The 14,924-nt window shown below is 38.6% G+C and overlaps 1 protein-coding gene across 2 annotated transcripts in view; it reads left to right on the forward strand.

The window, feature by feature from the left end:
• ttyh2l (tweety homolog 2, like) overlaps positions 1–14,657 on the forward strand; it is a 54,392-nt gene extending 39,735 nt beyond the window's left edge. Inside the window, exons 7-15 of one of the 2 annotated variants that reach the window (XM_016290887.1) lie at positions 4,128–4,197; positions 7,451–7,506; positions 8,086–8,178; positions 8,265–8,357; positions 10,898–11,040; positions 11,125–11,301; positions 11,397–11,475; positions 12,974–12,998; positions 13,615–14,657. In XM_016290887.1, the coding sequence (XP_016146373.1) occupies positions 4,128–4,197; positions 7,451–7,506; positions 8,086–8,178; positions 8,265–8,357; positions 10,898–11,040; positions 11,125–11,301; positions 11,397–11,475; positions 12,974–12,998; positions 13,615–13,655 (777 nt within the window). In that variant the 3' untranslated portion in view covers positions 13,656–14,657. The remainder of the gene's footprint in view (positions 1–4,127; positions 4,198–7,450; positions 7,507–8,085; positions 8,179–8,264; positions 8,358–10,897; positions 11,041–11,124; positions 11,302–11,396; positions 11,476–12,973; positions 12,999–13,614) is intronic. The other variant, XM_016290885.1, reaches the window with a different exon arrangement.
• Positions 14,658–14,924: the final 267 nt, after the last annotated feature.

Raw genomic sequence — 14,924 nt, forward strand, 5'->3', positions numbered from 1 at the left:
AAAGGTCCAGGCATGGGCAAACAGAGTCCAAATGTCAAAACGACAGGGCAATCCAAAAACAAAGACAGCGATATATACACGGGAAAACAGGCAAGGCAAGACTAAACTAAACTAGGAACTATGGAAAAAAGACAAAACTAAGACAATAAACAGGCTCCGTATAGCAGCTAACACTAGGAGAGTGGAAAACGCAGAACAATACTAGAGACCAAACAGGACATAAACATGGAATGGCTTGGTGAAGTAGCTAACACTTGGAGAGTGAAAAACGCTAGAAAATACTCGGCCGTGAGAGAGAGAGGAAGTCCATGGCTATGTAGCATGTCTGATTGAATTCAGCTGTGTGTGTGTGATCAGTGCATTCAGCTGTGTGCGTGTAATCAGTGCAATGGTTGATGGGAAATGCAGTCCAGGGTGATGTGTAACAGTCTGTGTGGTGTGAGAGTCAATGTAATGGGAGACGGGTGACCTCTGATGGCAAGCAGACGGAAGTTCATGGACTGGATTCGTGACAAATATAATGATTGAGTGATATTGCTCGTATACAGTTCAATAAATAAGACATACATATTGACTAACTTACATTTTAGATTCAACATCGCCAACAAAAAGCTACAGCAAAATGACATTTTGTTTCTGAACAGATTGGTGTGTTTGAACAAATCTGTGGGAATCACTTAGTGACTCACTAATAAAGATAGTTGTTTGATTCCTGAATCCTTATTTTGTGAATCAACTAAGTGACTTGAATTAATCTGTTTAATTAGACTGGTTTCTCCTTATAGACATATGAATTTAATATATTGTAGAGTTTGATTGGATGCACAGTCTTTGCTGTCAACCGCAAATATGATTTACCTACTTCCTCAAGTCTGTTTATTTTGCTATTCTAAATCGAGTTGGAACAGAAACTATAATCTTTACTTTCTAAATAATATCTCTAAATTCAATTAAAAAAAAATGAGGTACAGTATCAATGAGTTGGCTTAATTATTTTAGCTCTAGTCTTTGAGGAGCTATTTATGAGGCAGACCTGAGCTCTACATTGATTAATGTCGGAGCCGACGCTTCAGTCGGGATGTCTGTGGGGAACAGAACTTAAGACTACTCAATGAGGGGTCAGAACAGAGGTCAGGCCCTGCAGTAAAGTGGATTACTCCAGCAGTGACTGACTACACCGATTCCCTCCTGTTACTGATAGTAAGAGAGAGTGGAAACAAACCTTGCAGGAACTGTGTGACTCTTCAGAGGAAATTTACTATTGGGATCCTATGTGAACCACTCTGTAATGGATTTGAGGAAAAAAAGGGGGAAAAAACAGTGTAGGAATCAATCAGTAATTTAAATTATGATAATTCAGAATTCAGAAATGATGTTAAGTAAATGAAATCTTCTGAAATATCAAAATCAAAAAATTAATCAATTGATAAAATAACAAATAAATAGGTATATACAGAAAGCTGTAGATGACAATGTCAATTATATTATTTATGTTGCAAATTGAATATTTTTTCAAATTATCAATGTTTTTATTAAATTATTTTATTATTATTATTATTATTATTATTCTTTGTCCTAGCGATTTTCCCGCTTGGGTGCAGGGTCTGCTGTTCTGCACGCCCGTCTCCATTTGGCTCGGTCCAGAGCATCCTCTGGGTCGATGTTGGCGTGCCGCATATCGTCCTTCAAACGGTCGAGCTATCGCTTCTTGGGCCTTTCGTGTGGTCACTTGCCGTGCGGGCTTAGTCGGAGTGCTGTTCTCGTCACCGATCCTTCGTCACTTCTTACGACATGGCCATACCACCGGAGTCGTCCTTCTCGCATCTTCTCCACGATTGGGGCGATGCCCATCCCCTTTCTGATGTCTTCGTTTGTCACGTGGTCCCATCAGGTCAGACCAAGAGACCATCGCAGCATTCGCATTTCCATTGCGTGAAGGTCCTGCTCGTGCTTGGATGTTGCCGGCCACACTTCGATCCATAGAGAGCTATGGGACGTACCACGGTCTTGTAAATCTTGGCTTTCATTCGAATGGGCATTCATCGATCGCACAGGACGCCGGTGACTTGGTGCCATTTCATCCAGGCAGCATTGACTCAGATTCGGGCATCCGGGAGGGTGTCGCCGTCGCCGTCGCTGCTGATGACAGATCCGAGATACTTGAAATTGGTCGCCGCCTTCAGATCTTTGCCGTCAATGCTGATGGCTCCGTTCGTCTGAGGCCCACATTCCATATACTCGGCCTTCTTAATACTCGGTCCGCATTCCGTACTTGTCCAGTCGGGCCTTCCATTGCTGCGTTTGGTCTTGTAGCTGTTGATGGTCTTCGCTGGCCAAGTTTGGATGTCGGCCGTCACCGTGTCCATGCATAGGATGAATAGGAGCGGCGAGAGGGCTGATCCTTGATGGGCTCCGACGGTGATGGGGAAGGATGGTGATGTTCCGACCACGCTGGTGACGTTGCGGTAAAGCACTTGGATCCCCTGGACGTAGGCCTCGGGCACGTTGTGGGACCGGAGGGCGTGCCAGATTAGGTTGTGCGGAATTTTGTCGAACGCTTTTTCGAGAACCAGGAAGGTCACGTGGACTCGCCTGTTCTTCTCCCGGTATCTCTCTATGAGGAGCCGGGCGGCGTGGATGGCGTCCGTCATTCCGCTGCCTTTGACAAAGCCGCATTGATTCGGCGTGACAGTGACGATCTGCCGTAGTCTGGCGTCCACGATTCGCTTGAAAATCTTCAGGGTGTGGCATAAAAGGCGAATCGGCTGGTAGTTGGAGCATTCCGCGACGTCGCCCTTACCCTTCCAAATGGGTACTGTTGTGCTGGTCGTCCAGGTCGTCGGGGCCGCGCCTTCATCAAAAAATTCGGTTGGAAATGACGGCGAGGATCTCAGCACCTCTAATTATTATTATTATTATTAAATTATCCATTTATCCTCATGTCTAGACATGTCACAATTTATATAGTGGATTTATTTGATTTACAGATTTTATAATTGATTTCTTAATTGATTTACTGATTCTTCATATGATTACTGAGTGACCACACTAATGCATGTAGTCTGAAATGTATGTAAAATCTAAAATACACACCAGTGACATTGGTTTTTCCAAGCTGGATGCATTTTATGTTGGTCCTGAAACAACAACGTTTTGGTCCAGCAAACAACAGTAGTCCTAACCTCACCCTTAACCTAATCTATAGGAAATGATTGATAAAAATGTCCCGTAAATCCCAAAGGCATCCTTAGGTCTTGTGTTGAAATTAAAATCTGGTTGGTTTTGCCATCCAGTTTGTCACTTTTTAGTCTGAATGCATGAAGGAGCTTTTAGAGTTTTGTCAGTGAGAAGATTGTCAGTGCACAGCTGTTTAATTAGAAACAGTGTTCATGACACTTTCTCTCTAGAAAGTTTCAGGTTTCTTTGAGCCCTTTTCAGTATCTCAGGTAATAGTTCATACTGGCTTGCTGCTGACAGCCACTAATTTAAGCCAGGCCATCCACTGATCTTCGCAATAGGATTAGCCCCTCTTTGATCACCTCATATGGTCCTGACTTTAAGCAAAGGTCTTAGAAACCCTGTCACCTTTTGATACAAACACCACTGTCCAATATGTGTGAACACTGCAACAACATTTACGAAATGCTATGAGACTTTCAATTTCTTTCTCTTGTTTCCATCTCAAAGAGGCACAAAATCACTTTCACTGACTTTTTCATTAACTGTTCCCTCCTGGTGGAATGACCTGCCCAACTCAATCCGAGCAGCTGAGTCCTTAACCATCTTCAAGAAACGACTAAAAACACATCTGTTCCACCTTTATTTGACCCTCTAACTCTAGCACTTTCTATTTTAATTCTACTTTATCTATATTTATCTTCTTATTTCACTGTATATATATATATATACAGTATATATATATAAACCTTGCTACGTGTACTGCGTTAGGCTAACCGAAACTTGTCATTTGCACTTATATATTGTTGCTCTTTTGTTAGTTTTGACTGCTTTTATTGTACTCATTTGTAAGTCGCTTTGGATAAAAGCGTCTGCTAAATGACTAAATGTAAATGTTTAAAAGATTCTGCAGAATTGTAATTGTGAGCTTATTGTTTGATCTTTTCTAGGGCACCAGTGACTTTTGTGTCTCTCCTGACAAGTTCATTGTCAATCAAACCAAAGACTCCTTAAGTGCAGGTAAGTAATATATCATTGCTCTCTATATGCCTGTGTTTTTCATGAACCGCATGTTTTTAACACAGCTGTTTAAAGACATATCCTATATGGTAGTCAAGGTTTCTTGCACCAAAAACAGTCATAATTTAGTCATAATCATTTTCCACACTCTCACATTTAGAATGAAACCGTTTTTACTACTGTACCTTTAAAGGGGTCATATGATGTTGCTAAAAAGAACATTATTTTGTGTATTTGGTGTAATGAAATGTGTTTATGCGGTTTAAGGTTAAAAAACTTATTATTTTCCACATACTGTACATTATTGTTTCTCCTCTATGCCCCGCCTTTCTGAAACGCCTTATTGTTTCTCCAAAGCTATTCAAGAGAATCTGGTAATAATCTCTCTCAATGCTGAAAAAGCATTTGATAAGAGTGGAATGACACTTTTCTCAGTACTAGAAAAATTTGATGTGGGTGATAAATTTATAAATTGGATTAAAATTTTGTATAAAAGTGCTACAGCTCAGGTATTAACTAATAATACTTTGTCTGGTCCCTTTAGTCTCCAAAGAAGGGACTAGGCAAGGTTGCCCCATTTCTCCTCTCTTATTTGTGCTGACTGTAGAGCCTCTTGCTCAATACATTCATTCTGACCCTTCTATTCATGGCTTTAACACTTTAAATACAGTCAATAAAATATCTTTATATACATATGCTATATATTACCAAACCCCATGTGAGTCTGCCTGTTATTTTGGATACTATTAATGTCTTTGGGATGTTTTCAGGGTTTAAAGTTAATTTATATAAAAGTGAGCTAATGCCCATTGGACTGAAAGATACGTCTTCGATACAATCTTCTCCATTTAAAGTCTCAAAGGAAAAATTGACTTATCTTGGAATTATTCTGCCCGTTTTACCCCTTTAATTTCCAAATTGCAAGCTAATATACAATTTTGGAGAGCACTCCCGATTTCACTATTTGGTAGAATAAATGCAATTAAAATTATTTTCTTACCACAGATACTGTATCTATTCCAGATTATTCCAATCTTTCTACCTACATTCTTTTTTTAAGCAATTAGATTCGATTATTCTTCCGTTCTTGTGGGAATATAAATATCACAGAGTTAAGAAGGCACATCTCTGTAAACCTAAACAGGAGGGAGGTCTGCCACTTCCAGATTTTTGTCTTTATTACTGGGCTTCTTACATAAAACTAATTTCAGTGTGGTTGGATGATCATAGTGCTCCGCAATGATGGGGCTCTGGTATCCTTTAGTCAGCTGCAACAGAACTTTTTCCCAGAATATTTTTTTTTAGATTTCTACAGATTAGGATTTATGCACGTGATCATACACCTTCATTGGATAATACATCACCCTTAATTATTGATAAGTGTCTTGATCAGTGTAAAGGAAGTAAAAAAAGCATTATCAATCATTTATGATCTTCTACAATCCTCCCTCAACAAGTTTTCTTAAGGAAGAATGGGAGAAAGAACTAGGAGTGGAATTTTCTGAGGAAACTTGGCAGACGAGTTTAAAGGATATTAAAGAACATTCTATCAAATCTAGACACTGCCTTATTCAGTTTAAAGTCATTCACAGACTACATTATCCAAAAAAGAAAGTACATAGAATTTTACAAAATGTCTCATCTCTTTGTGACAAATATAATTCAGTAGATGCTGAGTTGTCCCATAGTTTAATTTTTTGCTCCAAGATACAGAGTTATTGGAATGGAATTTTTTGAAGTGCTTTCAGAGATTTTTAGGGTGCAAATGCTGCTGGATGCGGCACTTTTCATTCTGGGACTTTCTGAACATATGCATCCATTATCAGGAGCACAACACAACCTATTGTATACAGTTTAATTACAGCCAAGAAGTTACTACTGTTTTTCTGGAAGAAAAATGAGGCTTCTACAGTCAAATTATGGCTTGGAGAGATGATTTCTACTTTACATTTGGAACAAATTAGATACAGTTTGAAGGGCAAATTTGAGCAGTTTGACAAAATCTAGCACCCTTTTCTGTTATCTAGGAAACCCTATGGAGTAATGCATCATTTGTTAATGTAATGTTTTAATATTTCTTCATCATACTTTACAATTTAATGTAAACAGGTCTGGTAAGGGATGGTTTGTGATGTTGTTGTTTTTTTCTTCTCTTTTCTAATTTTGATTGTATTGTAATGTATTCTTTGTACAGGTAAAAGAGACAAAATATGCAAGATCGCAAATCCATCTTCAAAATCTTTGACTTTCAATAAAACTTATTTGAGGGAAAAAAAACTATATGTAAACGATCTCTAATGTGATTGGTGGCTTAATACTGAATAGCTGCTATGTGGGCGGTCATGTGTTAAGGGAATAGTTCACCCAAAAATGAAAATTTGCTGAAAATGTATTCACCCTCAGGCCATCCAAGATGTAGATGAGTTTGTTTCTTCATGGGAACAGATTTGGAGAAATGTATCATTTCTGAGCAATACATTAGTTGCTCACCAGTGGATTCTCTGCAGTGAATGGGTGCCGTCAGAAATGAGAGATAAAAACATCACCGTAATCCACATGACTCCACTCTGTCAATTAACGTCTTGTGAAGGGAAAATCTTTGTAAGTTTGTAAGAAACAAATCCATTATTAAGGCATTTTAACTTTAAACCTTTGCTCTGCCAAAATACAAGTCCATAATTCATAATAACGCTTCCTCTTGTGAAAAGTCCACCAACAAAAAGTCCTCCATCAAAATCCACCGACATATTTGTTTAGAACTGTTTTGGAATGTTTTCGCTTGCAAATGGTGCTGGACCTGTGCATATTTCTATGACAACCTTTTCACTGTAGAAAGCAATATTATGGATAGAAGACTTTGTATTTTATCCGGATATAACGGTTTGAAGTTTAAAATTTTTTAATGATGGATTTGTTTATTACAAACACACATCTTTTTAATTCACAAGATATTCACTGATGGATTGGAGTCATGTAGATTACTTGTGGATTATTATGGATTATTGTGATGTTTTTATCAGCTGTTTGGACTCTCATTCTGACGGCACCCATTCACTGCACAGGATCCATTGTTGAATCTGAGGTGTAAAGGTGTGTCAATTTTCAACAAATTAAAATTTTATGGTGAACTATTCCTTTAATGTGCTCATGATTAATAATCATTTCCAAATGAGCCATTTTGCTAGTTCAGTTTCATTTAATGGCACAGACTGTAAGCATTTGAATGTTCACTGTGTTTCTGTGTCCCCTGCAGATATAGTGCACTATTACCTTTACTGCAGCCAGAGTCTTCCCAATCCGTTCCAGCAGGTAAACGATTCCCTGGCATGTCAGCGTTCAATTCCTCCCACAACTCCTGACACAAGCAATTAATGGAGCTTACAGATTCATTTGACTTCTAATTGAGGCAAATACCCATGTTAAAGCCATTATAATGTTTCTGTAAAAAAATCTGCGTGGCTAATTAAATTATGAATAGGCGATATGATCAAAGGGGGTCTCTTTTGTCTGTAGTTTTGTGATAATTAGATTTGTCTGGCTTTCTCGCATTGCCTGTGGGAATCTCGTGAATGCTTTTCCACTGATTTAGACTTTATTCTGTGCTGGTTAAGCTGCTGTTTTGGATGATCTTTTAAAGTAAATGTTCTGGGGGAATGTCATAAAGCAGATGTATAAGACCGATGTAACCATTAACCAAATTTAAAACCTTAATAACTGTAAATCCAGATGTAAATACATATCCTCAGCAGGGATTACTGACCTTTCACTAGTCATTGCATTAACAGAAGGCACAATCTATCGCATGTCTGTGTAGAAATCCTTTAGATCAGTGGATGGACCGCTTTAGGTCACATGTTTGTCTGATTTGCTGTTGTTTCTGTATTGCAGTCTTTGACCGTCTTCCAGAGGTCTTTAACCACCATGCAGATACAGGTGCAAGGTTTGCTGCAGGTTTCTGTTGCAGTGTTTCCCACCGCAGAGGTGAGAGTGCGGTCAAAGAGGGTTCTGCGTCACATTCTGTACCTCCTTTTCTCCAAACAATAATTTCCCAATTTGAATCATTTCAGAAAGATCTTCTAGGAATTCAACGGATCTTGAACTCCTCAGAGTTCAATTTGCATCAGCTTACCGCCTTGCTGGACTGCCGTAGTCTGCATAAAGTGAGTCACATTTTAATTTCAAAATATATTTTAACAGTTTGTCAGTCTCAAATAGTCAGACTTCTAGCTATCGCCAGTCTTGTTCACTGTTTTTTTTTTAACCCAAAACTGCCCTCGATGACAAATAATAGTGTTCATGATCATGAACAGGGGAATTCTTTTTAAAAACTGGTTTGATTTTAATTTTTTTATGCCTTTTTATGAGCTTTTATGCCATTTTCAACAGAAATGTTATGTAGAGTGAACATCAAAAAAAAAGTTCCTTACACCTTCAGTGCATGTAAGTGTACAAAAATTAATTAGAAGACTTTTAAATATATAAAAACGATAATGCACAATGGCGCCGATGCTGATGGCTGCCTCCGTGGCGTGCTCTGCAGTTATTTTTATGTTTTTGTTAGTTTGTCCTGTCTTTAGTTATATCCCTGCAATCAGTTTCACCAGAGACGAATTGCTGGACATTCGGAAGTACACACCACCCGATATTTCACCGGTTTTCGACTATTCGGATGTTTTGCTGGACATTGTTGTCGGGGGAGCTGTGGCGCTGATTAAGCGCTTCAGGACGCGCAGACGGGGGAAGCGAGCCGGTGCGCTCGTGAAGCTCAGACAGCGCGGATTCAGGACGCCGTTGCCTAGCATACCATCTGGCGAACCTCCGCTCTTTACCCAACAAAACAGACAAACTCATTCTGCTCTCCCGGCCAAATAAGGATTTTTCTTAATCCAAAGGTTGAGGCAAGCGAGTAATCCATAGACAGATAATAAATCCAAGCGAGGTGCGAACAGAATCCAGACGACAAGATGAGAGAGAAATCCAAGACAGGCAGGTAATCGGGAAACAGGCAATCACGTGACTAGACTTAGATTAGAACTAGAAACTCAAACTAGGACCGGGAACAGGCTCCGTAAAGTAGCTACGCTAAACAGCATAAATGCTAAACAATACTCTGCGATTTGAAAGAGGAAAACCATGGCTTATAAAGTGTTTTAGATTGGTTACAGCTGTGTCTGTCATTAATGCAATAGATGCTGGGAAATGTAGTTTGTGGTGACATGTGGAAGTCTGTGTAGTATGACAGTCAATATAATGGAAGTGTGATCTCTGGTGGCAAGCGGATGGAAGTCCATGGGCAGGATTCGTGACACACACATAGGAGACTTGGAGGTACGAGTCTCCCCCCAATCTGCCCCCCCCTCGAAGGAGCAGCTTCCAGACACTCTAGAAATAACACAGTCCAGGAGGGTGGTGGAGGGCCAGGTCCATGTATTAGATGACCTGGGCTGCGCTCCAGTCCATTTTTTTATGTCCTTCACTCGCCAACTTCCATCTGTCTTGTTTACTCGGATGAATGCCAAATCTGACCTCAGAAGACTTCAGAGGGTAGTCCGGACTGCTGAGCGAATCATTGGTACAACCCTCCCTTCTCTCCAAGAACTGTATTCGTCCAGAGTGAGCAAAAGGGCTGGCAGAATCACTCTGGACCCCTCACATCCAGCACACTCCCTCTTTGAACTGTTGCCATCTGGTCGACGCTCCAGAGCTCTGAGCACCAGAACGACCAGACACAGGAACAGTTTCTTCCCTCAGGCCATCCATCTCATGAACACTTGACAATAACTGTGGAACACACACTATTTATTCACTCATACACTTATTTATCTAACACACACACTCAGTCTACATTTCAATTTGCACATAATATACCTGTACATACAACTGTCTATTGTTATATACCTGTACATACAATTGTCGATTTGTATATTTTTATTCCTTAGTTACTTGTTCTATTTTTCTATTTTTTTATTATCTGTGTTTTTGTTCTGTCACTGTCATTCTGTTACACTGTGGAAGCTTCTGTCATGAAAACAAATTCCTCGTATGTGTAAACATACCTGGCAATAAAAACTCATTCTGATTCTTCTTCTGATATATATATATTTTTATTTTTTTTTATTTTTTAATTATTATTATTTTTTTAATAAATAGTATTTGTGTTCATTTATTTTACAAATATCATGAATTCTTAATTCATACATAATATTTTTGGTTGCACCACATGACATTTTATAATCTGAACTAACCTTGATTTTTCATAAAAAGGTAAAATTATCTAATGAAGAGATTTATGATGACCTTGGCATTTTTCCTGCATGTTGGTTGCACCACTTGACAAAGTTTTTCAAATATTTTTACTGTTTATATTTATGTTGGTTTCATGTTGTTTAAAAAAAAAAGTTTAGCCATTTCCAACCAAATATTAAATTTAATGTCTTTAAAATTGTCAACTAAAAAGATATTTTCCTTATACCTTGAATGTATGTAATCATAATTATTATTTTTCGAAAAGGTAAACCATAGTTTTATTTTTCTTATGATGACCTTGGTATTATAGGGGTCTCTGTTTTTTCAAATATTAATAAGCGATATTTTTTTCTCTAATTAATAATAAATGATTATCTCAAACTACTTAAAAACAAATTTTTTGGGGGGACTTTGTTAGGTCCTGTGTTGATCTAACAGCTTTCTGATCCTGCAGGACTATCTGGAGGCTCTGCTGGGCATCTGCTATGATGGTGTGGAGGGGCTCCTGTATCTGTGCCTGTTCTCTCTGCTGGCAGCCTGTGCCTTCTGTGCCCTGCTGTGTGCCGTCCCACGTGCCTGGGCCCTCATCGCCATCAGGTACCATCCACCTTCCTGTTGTGTCACTGCAGTGCATGGCACTGAGACCACCGGTGTAGCTGACGTGCGATTGGTTGTCCTCAGGGACAGGGATTGTGATGATATGGATGAGGAGGACCCCTTTAACCCGTCAAGACGCATCACGGCGTATAACCCCAGCCGAGCTCAAGTTCACAGTTTCTGCAGCTACAGCAGCAGCATGGGCAGCCAGACGAGTCTGCATCCTCCGCTGCCAGCCACATCCAGCACACCAGAGTACATGTGAGTGTGTGTGTGTGTGAGAGAGAGAGAGAGAGAGAGAGAGAACTGTTGTTTTCTTTCATGCTGACCCACTTCCCTTTCTTCCTCTCCGGCAGGAACCAGTCCATGCTATTTGAAAGAAATCCTCGCTATGAAAACGTCCCGTTGATTGGGAGCGGTTCACCACCACCTTCGGTATTTTGATTTCAATCTTCCATTTACTGACAGTTTTACTATATTTCTGTATGTTTGATGGTTTCTGTATCATCAACCATTGGTCTGTTAATGTGTTGTTTTGTTGCAAAAATTAAAATGAATATATACTCAACCCTCATGTCTTTCAACACTAGGACTCTGCTGATACAAGTATAAATCATTATATATAATATTACTATTCTATTTATTTAATGAATTTGTTTTCCGTGTACGTTCTGTTAAAATTTCTAAAGAGGTAGGTCTAAATGAGTGTAAACTGGTTAAAACTACTAAAAATTCTCAACTTCATACCATGTCTTACTGGACAAAATAAAGCAAAGTTCAAATTGGAATCCAATTAATACATTACGATGTGTATCATATCTTGAGATAGTTGCTGATTTTTTTTAGCACTGTTACAAACCAGTATGACCTACTTTCTTCCACAAAAATATTGCGGAAGACATTGCTAATAATAAGAAATGTGTCTTGATCAGAAAATCAGCATTCTGAAGGATCATGTGACACTGAAGACTGGAATAATGATGCTGAAAACTTTGCTTTGCATCACAGGAATACATTAGATTTAAAATATATTTAAATGGGAAATTGATATTTTAAAGTGTAATAATATTTCAGAATTTTACTGTGTATATTGTATTTTTGATCAAATAAATGCAGCCTTACTGAGCATAAGAGACTTTCTTCAAAACATTTTTAAAAATCTTACCGCACCCAAACATTTGAACGGTATGGAGTATATTCATCATAATTCTTAATTATGGTGAATGTTATGGCATAAGTATCAGATCCATTAAGATTTAATTAATGTAACCTGTGTTGAGGGTTGCTTTGTTTGATTGTGGTGTACAAGATCAGGAGAACTGAAGCTGAAAGCAGACATGGAGCATTACTGCCCCCTAATGTTTCCTTTTTATAGTTGAAAATATCCCTGCAGTTATAAAGGGAATAAGGAGAAACTACTATTAATTACTAATACTAAATTATTAATGAAAATTAATTAAAAACAGTCCTGTCTTAATTCAATTTGACTCCATCAGGCTTGTGCAGATTGTGAGGTCTAAGATGAATCAGAAGTGAAAGGGTGTATTTGAGAGGATCATCTAGTGAGTCGTGTTGGTTGATGCATTGCAGAAGGCGTAAAACTAATCACAGGACAGTCCGTAGTCTAATGCAGAGGTTCCCAACCCTGGTCCTGGAGGCACCCCAACACTGCGCATTTTACATGTCTCCTTACATTGACACCAATTTCAGGTCTTGGAGTCTCTACTAATGAGCCGATGACCTGAATCAGGTGTGTTTGATTAAGGATACATGCAAAACATGCAGTGTTGGGGTGCCTCCAGGACCAGGGTTGGGAACCACTGGTCTAATGAACTGATTCCCAACTTCATTTTTAACTGTCAAGACACTGTATTCTCACAATGATATTTCACAGCTAATTGAGTTCTTTTCATGTCTTTTATCACATTTGAAGTTATATCCTCAGACATTTAGAAACAGTAAGTGCGCCCCTGTCCCCAACAATGGTTTTGCCTTCCTTCAACATGCTATTGCCCTGTTTGTCCTCATTTCCTTCCTTCCCCACTCCATAAACATTCTGTACATCCCTTTAAAATGTAAGCAGTGAGCAGTTTTTACGGCTATTTGTACAGCTGTTGTCTTTTGCCAAAAATTCATCAGTATTTTTCCAACTCACCTTGTTTCCTCACCTGAAGTCCTGTTCACACATACAGTGATTTTATTTCTGGAGGTTTCCAGGCATTACTTTTTTTTTATTTTTTATTATTATTATTATTTCCAGTACAAGGGCAGAAACTAATCAAATAGAGCAGTGAAATTGCTCACAGTAACTCCTCCATCTTGCTGACACCCGCATTGCTTTCAAGTTCTGCTGGGAAGTTAGTATTCTCATGTTCAAGTCACTTTGGCTGGTCATTTTGCTAAAAAAAAAAATCAACTCCTATTGAAAATGAGTGCTTTTTCTCGGTGCAGATCTCTGTATGTGTTTGTGAATGGGGCTTGAGGGTCTTTTGACTGTGGTTTTCACACATGCCAGTATCTAATGTCGAACCCCATTAACATCTCTGTTTCTTCATTTTTCTTTTACAACCGCAGTATTCGCCCAGCATGAGGACCACCTACCTGTCTATGACTGATGCCCAAATCAGACACTTCGGGACAGACTTCCAGATGTAGGTTTCCTGGTTCCCCATCCTCAAGGAGTCTCCAGCAACATGAGATGCGTTCCTTTAATAGGTCAAGTAGATGGAGATCTCTCATCTCATCTCAAAGGAGGACACCTGTGGATGTTAAAGCACAAATATTTAATGCATCAAAGGGAGTTCTCAAAGACCGCCTGCCATCCAGACATTAACGTCTCATCTAGAAAGAAATTCCTCAGAGGTTTGTGGGTGAGCTCTGACCATGTAAATATTTGCTTATTCACCTCAGGGGCTCGTCAGATCGTTAATAAATTGTTTTCTGTGATAGCAGCGAACTGGATCAGCCTGGTGTTTGAGAATCAGAAGAAGATCTTAAATGTTTTTGATTAATACTTTAGCTTAGGGCATGCAAATGGTGATTATAGCTGAAGAAAATGATAAAGAAAGGAAAAGAAAACAGTTGCATTTTACTACACAAAGGCCTCGAGCTCCATTATGAGCCTTTAATTAATATTCTCTGACTTTTGTACTGGTTAAATAGACGGCAATATGTTTTGCATGAGGAACAAGGTGTTTTGTTGGTGCCTTTATTTAAATATATTGTACTTCTATGCTGTGATGTGATTTAGTAGTCAGTTATGTCTGCTATTCATTTCAGACAAAATTTTATGAGGCTCACGGCACAGAACAAAGATAAATATGAATCATATTCTGCAATGGTAGATTTGGATATGGAAATCACGGACCGTCTAGTTGTTTGTTTGGTTCAAGCTTCTTAAAGTATCTTTGTCTGAATGCCTGTGTATTCAAAGCTGGCAAAGCCTATTTTTCTAGTTTAAGCTCTTTTGTGTGACTGACGTACTGTATAGACCTGGACATTTTTAAAGAAATTATTATTATTGAGGTTCACAATACCGCTGTGTAGACAGGAAGCTGTTTATTATCCCAATGAGTGAATGAAAAAGAATAAAATTAGATTAAATTATACATGTTGAATTCTACTGCTGTTATTGTCTTTATTTGTCATAATATTTCAAAAGTGCTTTTTTTATTGTTCATGTAATATGTTTTTTTTTTGTGGCATTTGATTCAATAAATAATTTTTACTGAAAGTTACTTTTTTTATTATTCTTAGTCCGTTCTGTAATGGAAGCCAATTTCTGTCGTGGAATTTTTAAAAAAAGGAGAAAAAGTAACTGCGACTTCTCATCTCACAATTCTCGCAGCTCTGAGTTTACATGCCGCAATTCTCAGAATTGTGAG

Source organism: Sinocyclocheilus grahami, unplaced genomic scaffold (genome assembly GCF_001515645.1).
Source record: "Sinocyclocheilus grahami isolate Dianchi unplaced genomic scaffold, SAMN03320097.WGS_v1.1 scaffold264.1, whole genome shotgun sequence".
NCBI lineage: Eukaryota > Metazoa > Chordata > Actinopteri > Cypriniformes > Cyprinidae > Sinocyclocheilus > Sinocyclocheilus grahami.